Below are 25,135 nucleotides of genomic sequence, written 5' to 3'. Positions count from 1 at the left end.
GACATCTTTGAGACATAACGTTCAGTGCAAACAACGCCTCTCTTGTTCCAAGTCCATTTCGGAATCCAAACTGGGTATTATTGATGTCCATTTCCAGTTTTCTGTGTACTCTAGAGTGTATAATTTTCAGAAATATTTTCAGTACATGGCTCATCAGACTAATTGTACGGTAATCACTGCATTGTTTGGCATTTATCTTTTTTGGTATAGTAACAAAGGTGGATAAAAGCCATTCTTGTGGTATTTTTCCTGATGTATAAATGCTATTGAAAAGTTTAACCAAAATGTGAATCGAGTCTTTTTCTATTAGTTTAAGGATTTCCATTGGTATTTCATCTGGACCTGGGGCTTTACCATTTTTCATTCTTTTTAGTGCGTACATTACTTCTTCTTCCGTTATTTCTGGACCTTCGTCTCCTTGTATGTTACTTAGCTCAGATTGTTGTCTATCATCTGCAAAGAGTTCTTCAATATAGTTTTTCCATGTCTTCAACTGTTCTTCTAGTTCTGTTATTATGTTTCCGTTGACATTATACAGGGTATTTGGCTGCTTACGTTTTTGTGTACCTGCAAGTTCTTTCACTTTTTTATGTACATTAAAAATATCATGTTTTGCCTGCAATTGCTCTATTTCTTCACATTTTCTTTTATAAAAATCTTCTTTTGCTATTCTGATTTCTATTTTGATTTCTTTCTGTATTTGTTTATACCTTTGTTCGTTTTTTCCTTTCATTATTCTCCGATTGTCCATGAGAAGAAGAATCTTATCAGTCATCCACCTTTGCTTTATTTTTGGTTTTTCTTTAGTTAGAATTTTCTTCATAGGACCTGTTATCGCCATTTTTATGTTTTGCCATTTTTTATCTATGTTGTTCGTTGGCTGAGATGTTTCTTTTTCATGAAGTATTTTGAAATTATTATTAATACATTTTTGCAGTTTCTCCTTTACCTCCAGGTTACATAAATGACTGACGTCTATCTGATTTGCTCTTCTTTTCTGCTCCAATCTTTTTAGTTTAATACTCATTTGCGCTATTAGAGGGTTATGGTCTGAAAAGACATCTGCGCCTGGGTAAGCTTTAACGGATTTTAAGGAGTTTCTGTATCGTTCGTTTATCAGTAAAAAATCAATCTGGTTTCGAATTATTCTTTCGCCATTGTCCTGGGGTGATTTCCACGTATAAAGTCTTCTCTTTGGTAAGTTGAAGAATGTATTAGATGCAATCATGTTATTCTCCTGGCAGAATTGAAGTAGTCTGTCACCTCGTTCATTTCTTTTACCGAGTCCGTATTCTCCTACATGTTTTCCACTTTTTCCTTTACCAATTTTTGAGTTTAATAACACGTGAGCATAAAACATATAATTAACCATGTGATTAAACATGGATTCTCTAAATCCAAGCCGCAAACGGACATTGTCTGGCACTGAGATTTGGTAGTGGTCATCGCGAATGCGAATCGAATAGGGAACTGAAGCCTTTTGAAGGATATTGTGATATATGCGGCTATATATGTGGTATACTAGGATACGTGGCAATAGGAGAATTTCTCTTTCAAATCGTCCAGTCAAAATGGTTGCTTCAATAATATTTCCGGTGATACTTTTAATGACCAAACGTGTGTCGCTGCATATTCTGGGTGGGTTCAAATTGGGTAGCAGAATAAATGGTGAACTAATTTTCAACTGAAGATTGTGTGGTGGCATCCCTTGTATATTCAGAGAATTTAAAACTCTGTTGGATAATTTACGGCTTCATTTTCATTAACAACACTATCGATTGATTTAAAGGATATCAGATCATCTGTTACAACAACGGTAACAACTGTTGAATTTGGAAGTTGATTTCTTCAACATCAAAAGCATTTGACATCAACATTTTTTGCCACCAAAATTGTTCGCTGACTGAGCCAATTATGATTCAAGTGATTATTCAGTATAGCTGGGAAGATACTTACAATTAATTCATATTTGGTCTCAACACAAGTGCAAAAATTATCTGAAAATTTGATGAATTGTGTATTTGGATGCAGTTTTATTCTACGGTTTCCAATATCCAGCAAATATTAAATATTTGCGTCAATAGATTATTTTGCACTTGTCCTCTTATGTTAATGGTCAATCGAACTGTTTCGACATTTCGAATAAAATATATTGTTTTAAACATGCATTAATCTCATCTGCATATGTAAAGAGAGGAATAACTGGTAATGTTTGTCGGAAGTCACCAGAGAGTAGCAAGGCAGCACCACCGAATAGTTTGTCGTTACCGTTTAAATCTTGCATACTTCTATGTTATGCTTTGACTGAATATTTATGATCCACAGTAAATTTATTCCAGATAATAAGTGAAATCATTTGCATTACTGCAAGTATTCCACTTTTTTTTATTGTTTCAAATTGCATTAGGTTTGCTATACAATTTTCTTAACCACCAGTAATAAGTAATTTTAAAGGTTCTGGTGGAGTGATAAGAGGTGGTAACACAACTTTTCCTGATGCGCAACAGATGCCAAGGGCTTTATTGTAGAACTTCAATGCCGGACAATACTGACATTCTGTATCGTTTGCACCAATAGCAATTTTAAAATGCGCAGAATAATATGTCTGGGACATATTCAAATGCAAGACGAGATTTGTCATAATACTCTCAAGGAGATCTTACGTAACTATTCAGATTACAGTATGATGTATATAGATGGGTCAAAATTAGCAACATGTATAACCAGTGAATACTTTGTACTAAAAATGAAGATTAAAAAAGCATTTACTCTAAATAATAAATTCGCGACTTTTTCGCGAAATCAAGTGCTATTTATATTGTTGTGAAATTATCATGTGCACTAATTCGATATCAGTATTAAATGCATTACAAAAATTTAAAGTTACAATTAACAGCAATATATTCATATTAAAAGTTACTACTTTCAAAGCCTTGTATACTCAGCATTTTTGTAGAAACTTTATTTGATCTAATAACCAATCTTATATAATCGTAAACATACAATAATATTAAAGTAGGGTTCAGTCGTTCAGTACAGAATAAGGTCAGTTTGTTAGTCAATCATAATAGTTTATTTATTTGAGATATAATTATTCGTAAGCTATTCCATTGTAATTCCGTTGTAACTAATAAATACATACATCGCATCTTATATATATCCAATATCCTCTCCAACAATCAATTGTTTAAAAAGTATCGCCAATCCATTTAGAGTTTGATATGGTGGCGATACGAGAGATGACAAGGTCACGAGAAAATATCTTCTTTCTTTAATTTTTTATAATATACGCTGCACTAAGGGGATTAGTAGGGTCAGAATGTTCATCGTATAATATGGTTTTTATTATATGAAAAAGATAGGTAGTAGGCGCCATAAAAATTGTAATTGAATATTGCGCACCGAATACTGAAAGATTGAGAAATGCAGGTTTACGTTAAATACTTCCTTGTAAGAGTGTTTTCTTGTTCTTTATTGTTACTTTTATTTCGTTTCTGGTAATTCTCCTCTTTATAAGAATCCCTTTTTTCGTTTTCTGTATCTTTTTTCCCAAAAATTGACCTCAAAGTTTTTACTTGAATATTTCTGTCAAATTTTTTCTTTTGAGTTTTGTTCAACTCACTAATTTTCAAAATTCTAAAAGCTTTGTTTATCTTTTTTGGATTCTGTAAATCGTCTTTATTCCATTTCTTTTATATTTCTCTGATTCTTCTTATATTAATTGATTGTTGTTTGAATAGTTCTTGTGCTTCTTTTTGTAGTGTTCTCTATTTTTTCTAGAGAGACTTGCTCTGAGGATGTCACTGCAAAATGATCTGATCCATATTTTGCTTCTCTTCTTCGATCTTTTTATAATCTTTAATTACAAGTAAAAAATATTTTATAATGATTTGATCGATATGTTCAGATTTTTCATGTTTTTACTTTATATGTTTTATTCCAGCTCATTGTTTATTGTTACTGAACACAGAATCTAGTAATTGCTAATCAATAAAATAATTTATTGCTATGGTGTAGTATAAATAAGTTTGTCATCACTTGAGTATGAAGATAAGAAGATAAGCAAGATACATTGATCTTAAAACAAATAACAGTAGATTAAAAATTAAAGTTTTAAAGGTGATGTTTATTTATTATTTCATCTCGAAAATTAATAGATTATTTAAAGACTAAAAGAAGACATGTGTAGATATGCTGGAGTAAAATCCTTTATAAAACCCTTTTTTAATCCATAAAGTGAGTAACCGAAAATGTTAATTCTCATACAGTTGCGGAGTCATTGAAAATGTTTTTTGTAATCAAAAACTTCAATTTTTTTTTCAATGTACATGAATATACTCGATGGCAAATATGAAAATTAAATTTTATGTCTATATTCAACTAAATTACAAAACTAAATCCAACAAAATATGAAACTAAAACTATGCTAAAAATGAACATTGTGCAGGTAATTCAGTTAGAGGTACTTTTTTTGATGGGGATTTAATGGGAGATCGTGCATGAATTGTGTCACCCGACGTTGCATTTTTATACAGTATTGTTTGACAGTTTTTCATGAAAAGACTTAACCCAGCACAAGAGAGGATCCAGGACCGATTTTCGGGAGGGAAGGAAGGGTGCATGAACTTTTTGGAGGGAATTTTTCTGGAGAAAATTTTTAGTTAAAATGGTGAGTTTTAAGTCACTTTTCACATAGTTTGAGTGCCATAAAGACATTCAAAATGTATGGTTATTAAAGTATTTGCATTTGTCTAGCAAATTTTACCCTAAAACTCCAAGTGCAAAATCCATCAAGTGCAAAGAAAGAAGTGTAGTTTAGTTTAGGAAATTAAAATATCATGAACAAAAGGCGAATAATATTGGCCAAGTTACTTTATTTGTCTAGTACAAAAATTATTCTTGTACACTAAATCTCATAACAAATTTGAGTCGTCTGGCTTGCTGATGTGCAAATCGCTCTATTACTTTTTCAGTGTCTACTTTAATGTCTCGGTGAACATGAAGGAGGCAAAGACTCATGAGTTGGGTTTCTCCCATCCTTGTCATCAAAGAAGTTTTCACTCTTCTTAACGTAGAGACGGACCTCTCTGCTGTAGCCACACTGACTAAAAATAATAAAATACTGTAATAATGATGTATTCTCGTATTTAATATTCTCCATAAATCTAGTTTACCTTCAAATAGAATAATGTTTGTTTGTGTATCACCAATGTCCTTTACAGGTGGAAACTGTTTAATTGCTTTCTTCAAATCTTTTAATAGCTCCACTTCTTTTTCTCCTTAAGGATCAGTTAGGAGTGTGGGAATAATGCCCCGTAGCCCCAAGCATTTCAGTAAGGTGGTATGTAATCTTGACTTTAAATCGGTACAAACGTTGTCTAGAAGAGGTATGTAAATTGTACGTCTCTAACATTCTTCTGGGCCACTTGGATGATTGGCTCTCTTAGTCTGTCTACCTACAAATCTAAGTAACTTCATTTCAACGACCAATTCGTCGGCTAATTTTTTAATTTCGGTAAAGATATTACTAAAACTTTTTACGCATCGCATACCTAGGTTAGCATCAAGAGATTTTATTTGTAGAAGTCGGCTTAGTGCCAATGTTAATTTTAGTATGTCAATTAGTGACATCATTGACACGAGAAACTCAGCTGTGCATAAAGAATTAAGCAAAGTTGATGTAAGTGTAGCAGTCTTGGGATCCTTTCATGTTGAGATAAATGTTAGTACTTCAATTATAATTAAAATGCCATATCTAAACTGGATTACGTTTTCATGGTGCTCAACCCATCGTGTTTCGCATAAACTTGTTGAATTTTGTTAGAGTTTTAGTTTTAAAACTTTATTTCTCTTTGCTGACATGTTAAAAAATGATATTACTGACTTGACTTTATTGTTCCCACTATGTTTTTGATGAACGATACATTAATAGAAGTTAAAAGAGAGTTGTTTAAAATATGATTCAAGCAAGAATATCTAACTGCATTTGTTGCAATCTTTTTTATTTCTCGTTTTAAGTGCAATTTTTTCAACAACTTTAATACTATTTTTTCCAAGGCTTCTCCTGTCAGGCGTTGTTCTTCCCTTCTTTCTTGATAAACGAATACCATGTTTTTACCTTGTTTAGGCTCTTCTTTAAGGGTGGGTTTTTTTTTATTGAGGAAACATCAATTTATGCATATTGCCGCTCTCCGGAACTAAGTGGTGGCTGTAAAGCAGTAGTGTCATAGGGATTTTCTGCCTTTGGGTGCTGGTTGAACCAAGCCCGCTACTAAATATAAGTTCTGTTGGAATTGATTTCTATCTTGACTTTCACTAATTATCTTTATGTGCTCATAAGCCTCAATGAACTTGACAAAGTCTTCACAATTGTTGTAAATTTTTGCACTTTGCACTGAACCTGATTTAATATTTGTTTAACTATTGTTTCACCACAACATGTTATCAATTGTGGTGAAAATTGATAACATGTTGTGGTGAAAAAAAAAACCACAACATGTTATCAATTAAACTTAAGAAAAATATTCTGGATGCTGCCAGAGAAGCCCTTGGAACGAAAATAATAAACAAAAAGTGGTCAACGAAAACACCATGGTTTACACTAGAGGTTAAACAAAAATGTCACCAAAAAGAAAGCTTTCCTAAATATAAGTCGGAAAAAATGAATGAATACTATGAAGAATATAAAAGAATAAGAACTGAAACTCATCAATTGGTAAGAAAAACAAAAACAGATTACTGGGAAAGATTCACAAAAAGAACTAGAGATGGATTTCTATGGACAACATAAACAAGTATGGCGCTTTATAAGACAACAATGAAGCGAAATGAAAGAACTAGTTGAAATAGAACACATACAAGAGGATACATGGGTGGCATTCCTGACAGAAATGTTTAAAAAACAAAACGAAGAACCTTTACCAGAAACGCCAAATATAATAACTGAGGAAAAGACCTAAATCTCCCAAAACGATATGAAAGAAGGAATAAACAAATTAAAAAACAGAAAGTCACCAGGAGAAGATCAAATACCAAATGAACTCCTAAAATATGGAGGTGATCACGCTGTACAGCAACTGCAACTTCTTATTAATAAAATAATCACCACGAACGGAATACCAGATGAATGAAGGAGAGCGATCATAGTGATTTTCTTTAAAAAAGGAGATAAGAAAGACCCCAATAATTATCGAGCAATAAATCTATTAAATACAACACTCAAATTGACAACAAGAATAATAGCGACAAAAATAAACGAACTAATATCTCTGCAAAAGGAACAGCAAGGATTTCGGACAGGAAGATCATGCACGGATGCAGTTTTTGTAATAAGACAAATAAAAGAAAAGTCGCTGGAATACAACAAACCAGCATATATGTGTGATAGATTTGAAGAAAGCGTTCGATAGGGTGAGAATTCGGGACGCGATACATTTATTATATGAAAAGGGAATATCACTGGATTTAGTAAAAACCTTTGAGAATTATATAAAGATAACATAGCTATGGTAAGATGTAAAGGAAAACTATCGCAACCTATCAAATATGAAACTGGCATTAGACAAGGAGATTCGCTGAGCCCATTAATATTTAATCTGATAATGGATGAAATCATAAAGAAAGTTAAAAAAAAGAAGAGGATATAGAATGGGAGAAAAGGAAATAGGGATAACATGCTACGCCAACGACGCCATAATAACAGCCGAAAATGAAGATCACCTACAAAGATTAATTAATGAATTCGAAGATACGGCGCTCATATATAACATGGAGATCTCAACAGAGAAAACTAAAACGATAGTGATATCAGCGGAACCGAGACGATGTAAACTAGTCGTAAATAACAAAATAATAGAACAAGTGATGGAAACTGAATACTTGGGAATAAAACTGTCAAGCTACAGAAAAGTAATAGAAAAAGTACAAAAACAAGTGAACATGGCAAACAGAGCAGCAGGGTGTCTCAACAATACAATCTGGAGAAACAAATACCTCACAACGGAAATGAAAACCAGGATATATAAATCAACAATAAGATCGATAATGACGTACACAGCGGAAGCAAGAGCAGATACGGCAAAAACACAAAGACTACTGGAAACAACAGAAATGAAAGTCTTACGAAAAATAACAAACCAAACTCTAAGAGACAGAGTAAGAAGTGAGGAAATGAGTGAAAAAGTGAGGACAGAAAATAGAATAGTACGAATCTCAAAAGACAAATCGCCAAATGGAAGAAGATCATTGGGACAACCGAGGAAAAGATGGCCAGACAACGTCAATTGAGGCTAAAAACCGAAGTAAAACAGGCATTAAGCCTATTTATAAAGTAGGAAGAAAAAGAAGATGTTATCAATTGATTTTGATTGATATATTATTACCAAGAGCCGAAAGTCCCTGAAAACTTATATAATGTTTATTTTAATAAGTTACAGGGATGATAAAAAAAGAGAAAATTTAGTGTGATTCTTAATTTCAAATATTTCATTCAAAAGAAACTTTTTGTTTATTCGGACATGAAGGGACTTTCGGCCCTCGGTAATAATGTAATCTTTCATTCTGCGTTTAAATGTTTTAAAAGTATTTCTTAGTTTTCTCGGGATTCGAAAAAAAAAAAAATGAATGCATTTAGATTTTGCGCCTACCCCCTTAAAGTTCGGTCTCTATAAATTTTGTTTTGAATTACCGCGTTGGCGGCAAAATAAACGAAAATGTTGCATAACATTGTGACAACTAAATGTTCGGACAACTCAAAAAATTAATACTTTATCATGGGGTTACATCGCCACGTGCCTTTACAACCGCGGCAATTCTATCTGGCATTGTTCGTACTAAGGATTTACAAGGTCGAAACTATCCCATTTTTATCACCTAATTTAGTCTTCAAATCGGACACGGGTCTCTGGGGATCATTACGCATTTTATGTTTCATCTTATGCCACCGTCCTGTTGGAATATAAAAGTGCGGGTAGAGATCTGAGCACTTGGTACAAGACTATTTTTCAAAATTTCTCGATACTTTAATTACTGCGTTAATTGTGCCTTCCACCACCTCATATCTTTCTAGATCAGCTGATGACACGCACCCTCAAATCATAATTCCTTTGAGAAACTTCACAGTTTTTTAAAGCAACCTTCAAAACTTTAAAAATATAATTCTTCAATACTCTGGGCAAATTTAAGTTTTGGTATCTTTCGCGAGGAATTGGTTTATCCAGTTATTTGGCCAATAAAATAAGATTTTTTGTCTATTTGTGTAGGATACGATTGATGACTGATCTATGCATTTATTGAACACATATTATTGTAAAACATATCCAGATTAAAATTAATTCTTTTTTTGCTGCATCCATACTAGATTTTGTCGTATAATTTTTTTTTGTATTATAAAAATTTAACATAATAATGCTCAAATTTTGTTTAAACTTAATACCTATGATATTAAAAAATATCGAATAATATATTATTGTTATCCGTTCTTCACTTATTGATAAAAACAAGAAGAATCTTAACTTTAAATAAAATAAATACTTACCTAAGAAACCATCGGAGTCGTAAGCAGCCGCCTAAAACAAAAAATAAACATTTAAAAAATAGAAAAATTTTTTTTCCTTCTCTCTATATATACTGAATAATCTCTATATATACCGAAATATACCGAACTAAACCAAACTAAAAATAAATTACTGAAATACCGCATGTTGTAAGAACAACCTATTTATAATATTGTAATCGTAATATAGTTATTTTATCAACTTGTGCGCTCAGATCGTCATCTATCGTGTTAATGTGTGTGCGACTGGCTCCCTCCCTCAGAAACTCTCTCCACCCCGCGTTATACAGTGTGGCCCATTTAGATTGGAAACACCTCTATAAAATTTGAAGTTGTTAACCGATTTTAACCAATTTTTTTTTAATGTCATGTAATAACAGGTCTATTGCGGGACAGAATATGAAATATTTAGTTAAATTTTCAGGGCATTCTACGATACTTTTTCTTAGAACTCACCGCATTTAAATTCGCCGCTAATTTCCAGTTTGAACCGATTTTAGTTACAAACGTTTGGCAACAGTGTGCCATATGTGTTGTTTCAAGTTTAAAGCTAATTCAAGACGTTGTTTACAAACTATGAGGTAAATATTACTTTTTACTATTACATTGTAATATTGGCATAACAAAATTAATTTGTGATAAAATCAAATTGCATTTTTCATTGAATTAGTTTATTCGGGTGTTTTCTTGGCTTGACTGTAGGTTATTACGTTAAGCTTAGACAATGAAAGAGAGAGGACGCGTAATCGTATGGAATTGACTAAAGCCTAAATTGGCACCAACCGGCACCAGAAAAGTTGCCAGGTCACATTTTATTTCTTCTATTCAGTTAATTGTGAATAATGGATTATATCAATAAATAGATTCTTTTTTAAATTTATAATTGAACACTGACAGGATGATCACTTTTTGAACATGATTTTATGATTACATATTTTTTAGTAGATCGATATTGAATCGTAATTGAAGTTAAAATCAATAGATCTACTGAAAAACCAGTAGATCTGGTAACCCTGCCGGAGAGGTAGTAATGAGCAACGTAAGGGCACCAAAACATGCGGTCATATCGAAACTGGCTTCACTTTTCGAAGGTTTATTAAATGAACGTTACCTGTCCTCTGTCCTTCTTTGTCTAAGATGTTTTTGGATTGAGATTAAGTCCTTAAAATCTCAACAAATGGTTTTGACAGTGATGTCGAATGGGGCAAAACTACTAATGCGTATTTTTTCCCCATTATCATAAATTAATTTTGTTTTTACTAATATCTGAATTAAATTATCAATTTATCTAAATCTTGGTTTCTGTTTTCCAAAAACTTCCCAAACATCAGATAGTCCCAAACTATCTGCTCAAACAGATATAAAAGCTGTAGCTGCCGAGTAGGGACAAACAATTACGGCTGTTTGCTGTATGAGTGCAACTGGTCACCATGTCCCTCCATTTTTATCATTTGCTTGAAAACGGATGAATCTTCTTCTAATCAAAGACAGATTCTGATAGTGGTTACATAAAAAGTCCCACGTTTATCAAGTACCTGGAGCATTTTAAAAAACATACAAGTCCAACAGAGGAGAATCCCGTTCTTCTAATTCTAGATAATAATTTATCGCACACAAGTCTTCAAGCATAAACATTTGCAAAAGATAATTCCATTTATTTATTAAGTCTGCCACTACATACCAGTCATAAGACCCAGCCACTCAATCGGGCATTTTTCATACCATTGAAAGCTTATTATAAGAGCGTCGCTGACAGCTGGACCAGTTCCCATCCAGGACAGGTTCTCTCCATATACCATGTGGCTGGTCTCTTTTCCACAGCATTTGCAAAAACTGCTACTGTAGATATAGTACAAGAGGGCTTTAGGTCTACAGGAATCTACCCACTAGATAAAAATATTTTTTCGAACGTAGATTTTAGGCCATCGGAAGTAACAGAGCAAGATTTAGGTGAAGATTCAGACGATTAAGGTCATGTTTTTATTCAGTTTTAGCAAGAAGAAAAACTTGATACTGACGCGATAGAGCCCCAGCCGTCATCAAAATCAGAACAGTCAGTAATTTCACCTTCAGACATTATTCCCTTCCCAAAAATTAAGATAAAAAGGAAACGAACCAGGAAAAGTTTGAAGTTAACCCTATTAACATCGATACCTAATAAAGAGCGACTTTTAGAAGAACAAGAAGAAAAGAAGGAAGTAGAAAAAGAGAAGGAGAGGAAAGCGTTACTGAAGAATCAAGAGATCAAATCTCAAAGTGCTAAAGTTCGTGCTGCCAAGAGGAAAGTTTTCGACGAATCATCATTTGATGAGTCAGTAGCACTCTCCTATTAAGAAAGTATTGATTTTTGTGACATTCATTTTTCTGTTAACGATGAAGAGCAAGACATTGATGTTGTACCAAATATTTTTCCTGATGACTTTGTCGTAGTGAAGGTTTTTCGTTTTCGTGAGACAACGGAAGATGCCTTTTTCGAAATCACGATATTGTTTTAAAGCTTTTAAAGCCAATAAAAACCAGCTCTTTTAGATTTTCAAAGTCAGTAGGATTGTCTGACGACCTCGCCAAACTCTTTCGAATTAACGTTTTGTATTTTACGTTCGGTTTTTTCAATAAAGATTGGTTTCTTTTAAACGCCTACCATTTCTTTTATTTGGGGTTTTATACATTTTAGTTTTGGGGCAAAAATACGTACTTGAAAACTAAAAAAATACTACTGCCCCATTTGTAGTTGCAAGATTACGCAAATGAAGATTTTTTAAGAACTTTTTTTTTCATTCATTATTGAACTTATAGAGCTACTGTCGATACTTAAACTGGATAAACAATATGTAAGTTCTCCCGTAATAACATTGGAAATGTTCTTAACTATTTTAATTTCTAAAGACGACAGGAGTTAACGAAACTGCGTGTTTTTGCCCCCAACTACCCTAATATATGTGGACATCTTCATGGATTGCGGTGTTCCAACCCTTAAAATCTTCAGATGTACACTCAGTTCAACGAGTTTTAGATAATGAGCAAGTATAAGCCTAAATGCTTTTTGTAAAGTGATCCTCCATATACATATATTTTGAGGGGAAAGGTATAGACTTACCTCTAAGGCTCTAGAGGACAAGTAAGTTTTTTTTATTTTTTGTAACTTCGTTATTGTCTTTTAAGACTGACATTCATAGTCGGTGTTGAATTTGTTGTTAATTTTCTTTTATTAGTGAATAAAACGAGTTTCGTTTTATTAGGATTTACTGAAAGTCCTTCTTTCGAGCACAAGTCCGTAGTCAGCGGCAAAAGAGAGGGAGCGATGACCTAAGCGTGAAGGGATCATGTGTATGAAGACAAAAGAGGCAGTTTGTCTAAATATAAGAAAGAATAAGAGAATAGAAGACGAAGTTTTTCTAAAGAATAATTGTTATAATACAAAAGACAATAAAAAATAAAATAACTGAAAAAGTGTAAAAACATCTTTACCCCTACAAACTTTCCAATATATTAATAATCAAAAAAGACAAATTAAATAAAAAAAACTAAAAACACTTTTTAGTTTTGATTAAGGCTACGCCCTTGCACGTTAATGAACTAAATATCTCATTTGCATTGATCATCAAACAAAATACCGAAAAACCCATTAAATTGCATTTTATGCTCTTTATGTCAAAAAAATAAACATACAAATGGCTAACTACATCTGTATATAAGTAGTATCTTTAATCTTTTTCTAAAATTAAAAGTTGTTTTGTTTTCAGGAATCCGAAAAATCAATCATTTTTTGCTTAAACGATGTTTACAGTACTTACATACCTTCTGTGCAATATGTTTTCTATCTTAATATACACAATGCTTTTATTTTTCCCGACAAATAAGTTATTTATTGCCACAGAATATTTTAGTAGTGTATTACGGAAATAAACCGCTAAAAATTGAAAGAAATTGGCATAATTAGTAACAGTGACATGGTACAAAGCAGTTGGGTTGAGTACTTAAAAAAACTACTTGGTATCGAAGTGGAAAATAATAAGTCGTTCCAAAGACCAAGATACAATACCCACGTAGAACCTTCTTTAATATTGGAAGTGAGAGACGCAAATAAACACCTTAAAAATAAAAATTCCACAGGGGTCGACTGCATCTTCGTAGAGCTCATCAAACATAGAGCTAGCATTATTGTAAAATTTTTAAAATATTGTTAAAATTATAGAGGTGTAACTCTTCTGAATACAATGGGCAAAAAAATTTCTAACGTCCTATACAGCCGTTTAAGTATGTACTTGTAAGAACTCCTTGGTGAATACCCCCATATCTAGAGATGGCTCATTTCCAATAGCAATACCAACCTTGATGTCCTCCAAGCTTCAGGAAATGTCTGTGCTTCAAACAATGCATTTATAAGCTCCAAAAGCCACCCAGGTTCCGCGCGTCCTAGACACTTTACCGCTTTGGGCGGTATCTGGTCTAGTACGGGGGACCTACGTGTCTTGTGTGCATCCAATGCCTTAACTTATTCATCTTTGGTAAAGGGTACGGCCCGCTCAGCTCCCTCGTTCCTCCATATTCCATGCCATCTACCGGACGGAAAAAACTCTCGTATTACCTTAAGCTTTTTGTCTAGTGGCATTTCATATGACGGGTACGCATGGAACTTTTTCATTGCGATCCTATATCTCTGACCAAATATGTCCTCATCTAGATTGTCACACAGTTTTCTCAAATGCCTTTTTTTTTCTATACGAATTTTTCTGTATTCTTTCGTGCGCAGTATTCTATTTCGATTAGATGGATTTGCTCGACGACAACAGAGTTTATTCCTGCTCTGCCCTTTGTCCTCGTTATCTTTCTCCTATTGGGTATACAATTATCTCTAAGCTCTTCGATGTCCGCACTTTACCAGTATAATATCCTGCTAACCTCTCGACCACCTATTCTACTACCTTCTATAGCTTCTTTCATCACTCGTCCCAGGTTTTCCACCTTTGGCGTTTAACCCTGTAACATTCCTACTCTAAATTTAATGAGTTCCTCGTATATCTTCCAGTCGTACCTATCGCAGCATCCGACTCTGTACAATCCGGATGTGTGAACCTTGTTTGTAGTTCCAGCTCCGGTTATCAAGAATCCGATATATCGATGTTCCGTTCCGGTATAATCCAACAAGACTGACCAATCTTTGGTTTTTGCTGCTACTTCCTGTTTAGGCATGGTAACATCGATGTATGTACCTGTACCTCTTCTCACGAATATGGGTTCCAGACCAGTGTTCAGTACAACCAAATCTAAAGTACCCACCCCATCAGATAATATTCTACCGCGAGTATCGGTGATGGCGGACCCCCACTCCGCCGCTTTTGCGTTGAAATCTCCTAGCACCACGCATTCTCCTTTCATATTCATCACCTACCATCATCATATACCCTTCCTTTGCTCGCAGCTTCCTGTTACAGATTCGTACACCGACTCTTTCAGTCGCATTCACAAACCAGCCTCTCCTCTTGGGCTCCTTTAGCCCAACCGCTGTTGGGTTTGGCTCAGCCGTAACCAGTATGCCTTGGTGAATACCAAAGTGGTTTTGGGCCAGGTAGATCAACACTTGACCAGATTTTTGTGCTACGTTAAATCTTTGAAAAACACAATGAATTTAACATTGATATGTTTCATTTCTGTGTGAATTTTAAGTCAGCGTATCTTAGCGTCCTAAGATTCCGCATTAATTAATAAGAATTATAAAAGCAACTATGAGTAAACTGATTTGCAGAGTGCAAATACAAGGCGATCTGTGACAAACCTTAAAAATACATGCGGAATTACGGCAGGTAGAGGCGCTGACGTGTCTTCTTTTCAATATAGCTTTAGAAAAGACTCTAAGTGATGCCAAGAGATACCATAGGAGAACAATATTTAATAAGTCAACGCAGATTACGGCTTACGTTTAAGATTTAAATTTGATTGCAAGCACCACACGAGGACTTAAAGAAGTGGTTATTTTTAACGGCCGCACAAAATGTAGGCCTTAAAATAACCATATGCACAAAATAAGGCAAAAACCAAAGTATTTTCATCTATTCCAAATACATAACAGACGTAGAGCTAGAAACGCCTAACAAAACTTCAGCATAGATCACTATAATTTTAAAGTAGTACAATAGTTTACTCGTCTGGGTTTCCCCATAACAAGCGATAATGAGACGTCTGAAGATGTAAAATAAAGGATACTGCTAGGTAACAAATGTTCAGGAACAGCGACCCCTGAAAAGGGAAAAGCTGAGGAAGAACAAGAATTATATCTAACACACAACACCGCACTAAGCTCTGATTATATACTAGTGAACTTTTATACATTACGTGAACTCAAATGGTTTTCTTTGTTTGAGTCTTTTTTTTAACCCAGTATTACTGAGGAGCTGGATGGCCTCGATGTTTACATGACTATGGAACCATTGTTCGTGACTACCTGCCATCTTCTTAATAACTTTAATCTACATCTTCCATCTTAAGTTCCTTGAAGAGGCCGACATTTCTCATATACCAAGGAGCATCAAGGATGTTTCTTAATACTTTAGTCTGGAATCTCTGGATGATCTGGATATTATTTGAATTGGCATAGCCGCAGGGTTAGAAACCATACGTCCATACTGGTCTTCAGTATTTACCTATTTGTATAGCAGTTGTTGGTTATGTATGGACACTGGTAAATTTATTTCCATCAGCCAATACATTTTTTTGCAACGGATACTTAGTTCTTCCATTTTCTTTTGAATACGGACTTACAGCAAAGTATTACACCGAGTATTTTGACGAAAACGCAAATGTATTTGGGTATCATTTATTCTAATTGGAATGTTTTGAATTTTTTTGTTTGTAAAATTAACTTGTATTGTTTTAGATTCATTTAGTTTGATTTCTTCTTTTTTAGTCCAATTTTGGATATAATTTATTGAAAAACTGTAATTTTTGTGCCGCTTCTTCGCTGGTATTACCTACTGCTAGGATAGCAGTATACTCTGAAAGGCTATATTATCATTTTCTATTCAGGTTTACCGTATGTGTATAACAGACATGCAGCCAGAAGAGTTGTTTTCTTCTGACCCAGCGTTTTCCTTTTATTTTGCCCTGAATGATCAACAGAAGTAAGCAACATATTTAGGTCCCCTCATTAAATGACCAAAGTATTGAAACTTTCTCATTTTGATAGTGATAATCAATTCTCGATTTTTGTGCATGGTTTTTGGTATAAGTACTTTGTTAACACCACAGATCGAACGCTTCTAATCTATTTAGATTTTTGAAGTTCACTGTCCAAGTTTCATACTCATAAATCAAAGTAGACCAGATACTTTAGACGCGTGTTTAACGAGAGACTTCTATTACATTATACAGAAAGCCAGCTAATGAAGCTTTTGCGTACCAGTTCTATTCTGGTCCAAATTTGTTCGTCGCTCTCAACCCTGCGGTTCATCCAACTTCCCAGATATCTAAAATATTCCACCCTGTCCAGGGTTTTGTTATCTGTTTTTGGTACCGAGTGCTCAATATTAATTTTTTCGACCACGAAACATTTCGTTGGCTTTTTTGATTTGGTTTGATCGAACCTGGGTAAGACTATACCGATTTTATAGAGTTTTTAAATCCGTTAATCTCCTTGACTGTTATATAAGTAACTTAATTTCTTACAATATTGTCTCCTCGATAACTTTAAGACTTTGAAGAATACAGTCTACATTTTGGTAGACAAGACCAAGTATTCATAATTATAAATTTTTTCCCTTGGCAGAACTGCAATAAGTGTTCTCCTGTTTCAATTCGTTGTCCTAAACAAAGTTTTTCAGTAATATTGAAAGTAATTTCTGATCCAACCTTTGCATCGACGTCACCCATGATAAGATTAAGTTCGTGTTTTTTTGTAATTGCTAACGCTTCTGATATAATTGGTAAAATATTTCAATTACGAAATTTTCTTTGTCTGAAGTGAGCGTGTATTATCATCATCCAGCCTTCCTTTATTACGTCCACTGTTGGACATCGGCCTTCCTTAAAATTTTTCCCCTAACACGGCGCGTCCCAATGGCTGATAGGGAAGTTCCTGTAGATATGCAGGACAGGTACGAATAAGGCTTAGCCAAATAAATGCCAGCGGATTAACTAAGGACATGACACAGGTCAGCAGCTGTGTCATTAGTGGCCCGTGTCTAAGGAATACAATTCCTGACAGATGCGGTACCGTAAAGTCGCAGGCGGCAATCAACTTGATTTAACCGACTGTGATACTGCGTATACTCACCAACCTGTCTGACAGGCGTAATGGTGTAATGCCAATATACCCCTTAAAACCACAGACGAGCAAAATTACAAATTAGAGGCCAAGGCCAAGAACGAGCGCGTATACTTGGATTATAGACATCCACTGGGAATGCAGCCAATTGTATTAGTCAACCTAATAATATGACAAATTTTCTTACATATTTTGCAAGCAATTTTTTTGAGCGCTACGCCATTTTGATGATATTGGTCATTTAGTCCATAATCTAGGTAATATATCTGATAATCTTGAAAATTGTAGTGTCCGTTGTTTGGCCACCTTGTTTCGAAGACTCCTAATACAGAGATATCGAGTCTATTTATTTCATATAATAGAGATTTCGTTTGTTGACGACCGAGGATTTGGATCCTCGGTCTTCTTCAGGATCTTGGAGTTCGCAATCATGATCAGCAACTGTTATTTCATCACTACTCCTTGAATAAAGATTATTTTTGAACTATCTTTATGAATCTTTATTGTAGTGATTTTTCATTGTATAATATATCACCATATCGTTGACAATTTATCGGTTCATTCGCCTTTTTGGGACAATTTCTTATTTCAAGGATAAGGCGATGCCCTTAATCTATCCTGAGTTTTGCCACCCGAATCTGTTGACTAACAAAAGAGATACTGCTTATACCAGCAGCCAATCGGTAATGCTAGGGGTCAAGCTAAGACAATTATATCATTTTTTTAAGGTTTATGCTATCCTATGGCATACCCACTACCCCCCATCGTTGGCGACTTAGTAGTTTTAAATCATATAGATTTATCAATAGCAGAACCATCTATATATCAGGCATGCACATTATTATTATTATTTGTGATTTGCAAAACACTATACCCCATATAGAACTATTTATCTTATTTTAACTTATTCCTAATCTAAAAAATCATATTTCCTACACTTAGGAATCTGTAATTTATGTGAAAGTCAAACAAAAATAAGGCATTTGTATTAAAAAAACATTACGGAAACAAGTGAAGCAATTTTAACAATCAAGTTTTCTTAAAGGGTCACACATATTAATTCTAATCTACTTTTTATTTTATTTTGTGTTTCAAACCTAACCTTATATTTTCATTTTACATCGTTCTATATGAAAATTGCTGTAATTTCCCAACATGAACATCAACTTCATTAACATGAACCTTGAACACATCCTATGTAGGGATGTTATATTTTTTATATAGAAAAACATGGTATTTTAATTAACAAGGTAAATATTTTTTTAAGATACAAGTAATTTGAGAGAAAGGGAAAGTTATTTCCTGTGCGAGTTACCATTTAGTTGGGGTTGGGAAACACATTAACTTTTATTAATTATGTACCTATATACTACAGTAATTAATTAAATGTAGTAAAGAAGGCTAGTCAACAAGTACTAGGAAAATATATGTAAAATTGCATATATTATATATATATATATATATATATATATATATATATATATATATATATATATATACATATATATATATATATATATATATATATATATATATATATATACATATATATATATATATATATTGTTATGCTATTTAAATTGTATTATATTGCTTACTTAGGAAAAATCCTGTCTATATTTATTAAATGATCTAATCTCCAATTAATCACAATAAATCAGCATTAATTAATTACAATCTCAGGCTATTTAAATTGTACTATTTACCTTTGATCGTGGATTCAAAATATTTTCCAATTGGCTTCCTAATCGGGATAGGTAATATGACCTGAATAAAATACATAGAATTTCAACTGAACTATATGTGAGATGTCCTTTATTTTAATGAAATTTTATATAACAATCAATCCTGTAATATTTGCAATATACTAACTTTAAATATATGAGAAGTTGTTTTCTATCATGGACCCAAATGTTATTTTACATTGATTTTTAATATGTGTTATAACTAAGCTCTTTTTATAATTCTTTTTTTTAAGTGATCGCAAAATTAACTGTCTCTATTATTTATTCAATTTATTTAATTAATAAATGAAAATCACACTCCGGCTCTAATGAAAATTGACTGACCTTTCCTTCTCTGCCGTTGCAATTCTATGGCCACGCCACAACAAAAAAATCCTTTCTCTGCTTCTGCTCCTATTGTGGTCCAGATGACGTACACCTTTCTCCTATCTGTCACTGTATCTGCACCCAACAACTCGTGTTAGTCTATGCAGCCTCCCTTTGAGCCAATCTCCGCGCCTGTTTACAACTCCAAATGTTTCCGGCTTCGTCTGCTATTAAAATTCTTATACCCTTTGGTTTTCTATCTCTCTGTACCCCGTTCCTCACACTGGTCAGCTTTTACACAGCAAATAAACACACCCGGTTAATTACGTCTTCGGGACTTCAAACAAACACAAATCACAAAGCTCCTTCCTTCTTGGACGACTAAAACTGACTCCCTAACCTTTTTTTCTCTCTCCTATCTCATAGCCAAAACCAACCTCCTTGCATTCAAAAATTGACCAATAAAAATCATCCACCTCTTGTGACGTATATCGTTACCAACCAACTCTCTCTATAAAACGTCATTCGGGTAATTCCAGAAAACAACCTTCTTTAATTATTCTAACTAAATCTATCTGCTTTACAAATATTTCTTACTAATAGCTACAAACGATACCTGTTTCTCAATTCAATGTGTTTTGTTAATAAACTTTTACCGATATAATCTTTCGGGGAGAAAACCACCGCAAATCCCGGTCTATTGTTCAACACTTTCTATATACACTTTTATTCCGGGTAAATCCATTCCACAATAACCGACTTATTTAAATTTCTTATCGATAATATTTGAAAGTCTTGTCTCTGAGGCCTAATGAACAATTCTTCGAACAACTTAAAATACATATTTTGTCTTATACAGGATGTTTGAAAATTTATATGCCCGCGTCTTTATGAAATATCAATAATTTTAATTTTTATTTAAGTAATAAAATTTGTATATCGGTTTTTTATTGCTTATGGACATTCAAAAGTACAACAAATCCCCGCCTTTGTAATCGATAAAATTTATCAATTTATGCAACTAAATTTTCTCGAGGCAAACTAAACCGCACTTCCTGTATGCTAGCTGTACTTATGCTACGTATTATCCTATCCTACTATCTACTTTATACAAATTTAAATCTTCATTCGTGATATTTATATACATCATGGATATTATAAATACCTCTGATCTTTTCAGAATCCATATGTTTCAACTCATAGCTGTTTACTCCATCCTCGTTTGTTGGGCTCGTCTCTTCTTTTGAGGAATCCCAAGTTTTGCTTTCATTTCTTGTCAAAATCTTTCCATCTTCTTTTGTTGGGCTCGTCTCTTCTTTTGAGGAATCCCAAGTTTTGCTTTCATTTCTTGTCAAAATCTTTCCATCTTCATCTCCTGAGCTCGTCTCATCTTTTGAGGAATCCAGGGTTTTTTTTCTTTGATCTTTTTCAGACCTTTTCCCTTCTTTCTTCCTTTTCCTTTCTTCGTCGCCAGGTTCATTTCCACCGTTTGTTCTTTCTCTGATTCGTCCGTAATTTGTTTCTCTTGTTCCTTATCCTGTTCTTCTTATTTTTCCTTTGTTATTTTCATCGTATTGGTTTTGAAGTCGATCACTACATGTTTTTCCGTTAATTCGTCAACGCCTGCAATCATGTCATGTGACATATTCGGCATTATTACACATTGAAGTGCATACATATTTTTTTTCAATCGTACCATTACTCGTATACCTTCATTTATTGTTGCCAATGTCCGTTTATTTGCGCCCACTAAATTCACCCTAGGTATTTTATAAATTAGACTTGTTAAATTTACTTCTTCGATTAATTTTCTATTGACCAGTGTTATTTCAGAGCCTGTGTCTATCATAATTTTAATTGGTTTCTCATTTATAAATCCATCCACAAATTTTAAATTAGCTCCATTTCTCTTTTCATTGTTTCCTGCCAGTTTAATAAATTCCTTGGGGTGACAAAAAATTCCTGTTTGTTTCTTCGTTTTTAGTAAGCGCCTTCTTGAAAACACGCCTGTTGTTCTTCTGTGTTTTCTCTCCCGTCATCTTCTCTCTCATATTTATTTTCTTCTCTTTGCATATTATTTATTTCTCTTCTGTTCTCTTTTGGTCTATCATTCCCGTATCGGTTACCGCGAGATTCCTGTTCATTCCGTGGGTTATTGTATCTGTTTCCTTGGTATGGGCGGTTATTTCTACTCTGATTTTCCCGATCCCTGTTTTCATTCCATCTCTGGGTTCTGGGTTCATAATTCTCTCTTCCGTTCGGTCTATTTTCATATCCCCGTCTAGGTATGAATTCTCGTCTTGTATAATCTCTTCTAAAATTTTGACCTCTATCTCTATATTCTAGGTTTTCTCTTTGTCTATAATTTTCTTGCGGTCTTCTTTCTCTTCTTTCATGCCTACGTGATTCTCTCATTTTCAAAAATTGACATAAGCTGTCAATGTCCTTGTAATTTTGGAGATTTATGTGGTCTTCCAAGGTTTCTTCAAAATGTCGCGATATCAACTCTACCAATTGTTCTGATGAATAATTATATTGCAAATGTTTTGCATTATTATAGAGTTGTAATGCGTACATCTTTTCTGATACGCCCATCCTCTCATGGTGTTTTCCATTTTGTAACTCTTTATTTACTTGTAGTTGCTGGATTTTTCCCCAGAAATAATTTAAGAATCTTCTCTCAAAATCTTGCCAATTGTCCAATTCTTCTTCCTTGCTGACAAACCAAAGATTTGCCTCTTCTTTGAGATGGTTTTTGATGGTTTCCTTTGCTGTTGCAAACGGTCCTATGTATTTGACTTTTTCCTTTAGGTTATTTATAAAAGGCACTGGGTGTATTTTCCTTATATCCCCGCCAAATCGTACTTTTACGTCTTCTGTGCTATGTACGATGACTTCCTTTCTTTCTACTCCTCTTATCTCCATCTCTGCAATTTGTTTAAATCTCCTTTCCTTTTCTTTCCGGTCTTCTTGTAGCGCATTTTCAAATTTTATTTCTAATTCCTCCAAATTATCTTTAATTCTCATTTCTTGTTCTTTCATATTATTTTTAATTTCATTAATCTCTTCTATTTGTTGTATCAGTTCTTTCTTTATCCCCTCAACACATCCTTTAATTTCCTGTTCATAGTTTTCCAGACGCTGCTCTATATTGCTCATTGTTTGTTTTGTTTCCCGTTGGTTTTCTTCCATTGTTTGTTTTGTTTCATCCATTATGTGTTTTGTTTCCAGTTGATTTTTATCCATTTTTTGTGACGATTCTTGTATTTGTTGTGTCTGTATTTGCATCATAGCTAATAATTTTTCTAACATCCCTGTTTCTTTTCTTTCCTCCATTATTGTAGCATTTCCTTCATTATCCGATCCTTCATCAATAATTGTTTCCTCTTCTATCTTATCCTCTTTCCTTTCTTGCGTTTTGCTTTGACTCCTTGTGGTCGACATGTTCGTTAGATTATTTATCCCCGCCAAATATGAAACTTTGAAATTTGTGCAATAATATCCCCGCCAAATATAAAATTCTACTGGTCTGTTGCAACAAACGGGACTTTTCCTGTTCAAATGTAATAACTCTTGAGTACGAGTATCAAATTTCAATATCCCACAAATAAATCAAATGGTAAAATATCAAATGTCAAAATCAATCAAATAATTCAAGTATGGTAAAATTATCAAATGTAAATATCACACAAATAAATCAATTATGGTAACCTATAAATTGCCAATATCACGAATAAATCAATTATGATAAATTGTATCTTAAAAAAAATATATAAATCTTTATGTCCTCAATTTTTACCTAATATTTCACTTTATCCCCGGCATATAAACTTTCAAATATCTGCTCGTCTACTCCTATCCTTTCAAATTTGCCAACTAGAAATATTTTTCAAAGCTTTACACGTTGGGGGCCATTTTGTTATGCTATTTAAATTGTATTATATTGCTTACTTAGGAAAAATCCTGTCTATATTTATTAAATGATCTAATCTCCAATTAATCACAATAAATCAGCATTAATTAATTACAATCTCAGGCTATTTAAATTGTACTATTTACCTTTGATCGTGGATTCAAAATATTTTCCAATTGGCTTCCTAATCGGGATAGGTAATATGACCTGAATAAAATACATAGAATTTCAACTGAACTATATGTGAGATGTCCTTTATTTTAATGAAATTTTATATAACAATCAATCCTGTAATATTTGCAATATACTAACTTTAAATATATGAGAAGTTGTTTTCTATCATGGACCCAAATGTTATTTTACATTGATTTTTAATATGTGTTATAACTAAGCTCTTTTTATAATTCTTTTTTTTAAGTGATCGCAAAATTAACTGTCTCTATTATTTATTCAATTTATTTAATTAATAAATGAAAATCACACTCCGGCTCTAATGAAAATTGACTGACCTTTCCTTCTCTGCCGTTGCAATTCTATGGCCACGCCACAACAAAAAAATCCTTTCTCTGCTTCTGCTCCTATTGTGGTCCAGATGACGTACACCTTTCTCCTATCTGTCACTGTATCTGCACCCAACAACTCGTGTTAGTCTATGCAGCCTCCCTTTGAGCCAATCTCCGCGCCTGTTTACAACTCCAAATGTTTCCGGCTTCGTCTGCTATTAAAATTCTTATACCCTTTGGTTTTCTATCTCTCTGTACCCCGTTCCTCACACTGGTCAGCTTTTACACAGCAAATAAACACACCCGGTAAATTACGTCTTCGGGACTTCAAACAAACACAAATCACAAACCAAAACAATCAAACAAATCAAAACCAACCTCCTTGCATTCAAAAATTGACCAATAAAAATCATCCACCTCTTGTGACGTATATCGTTACCCACCAACTCTCTCTATAAAACGTCATTCGGGTAATTCCAGAAAACAACCTTCTTTAATTATTCTAACTAAATCTATCTGCTTTACAAATATTTCTTACTAATAGCTAAAAACGATACCTGTTTCTCAATTCAATGTCTTTTGTTAATAAACTTTTACCGATATAATCTTTCGGGGAGAAAACCACCGCAAATCCCGGTCTATTGTTCAACACTTTCTATATACACTTTTATTCCGGGTAAATCCATTCCACAATAACCGACTTATTTAAATTTCTTATCGATAATATTTGAAAGTCTTGTCTCTGAGGCCTAATGAACAATTCTTCGAACAACTTAAAATACATATTTTGTCTTATACAGGATGTTTGAAAATTTATATGCCCGCGTCTTTATGAAATATCAATAATTTTAATTT

General features: G+C 33.5%; 1 protein-coding gene across 1 annotated transcript in view; it reads right to left on the bottom strand.

The window, feature by feature from the left end:
- The window catches only part of LOC140449646 (uncharacterized), a 156,496-nt gene that overhangs the window by 75,901 nt on the left and 55,460 nt on the right, over nucleotides 1–25,135 (bottom strand). Inside the window, exon 3 of the mRNA XM_072542907.1 lies at nucleotides 9,536–9,566. Within this exon, the coding sequence (XP_072399008.1) occupies nucleotides 9,536–9,566 (31 nt within the window). The remainder of the gene's footprint in view (nucleotides 1–9,535; nucleotides 9,567–25,135) is intronic.

This window comes from Diabrotica undecimpunctata, chromosome 1, assembly GCF_040954645.1.
Source record: "Diabrotica undecimpunctata isolate CICGRU chromosome 1, icDiaUnde3, whole genome shotgun sequence".
In the NCBI taxonomy this organism is placed as follows: domain Eukaryota; kingdom Metazoa; phylum Arthropoda; class Insecta; order Coleoptera; family Chrysomelidae; genus Diabrotica; species Diabrotica undecimpunctata.
The sequence above is the reverse complement of the archived record's forward strand: the minus strand, read 5'-3'. Positions and strand labels throughout refer to the sequence as shown.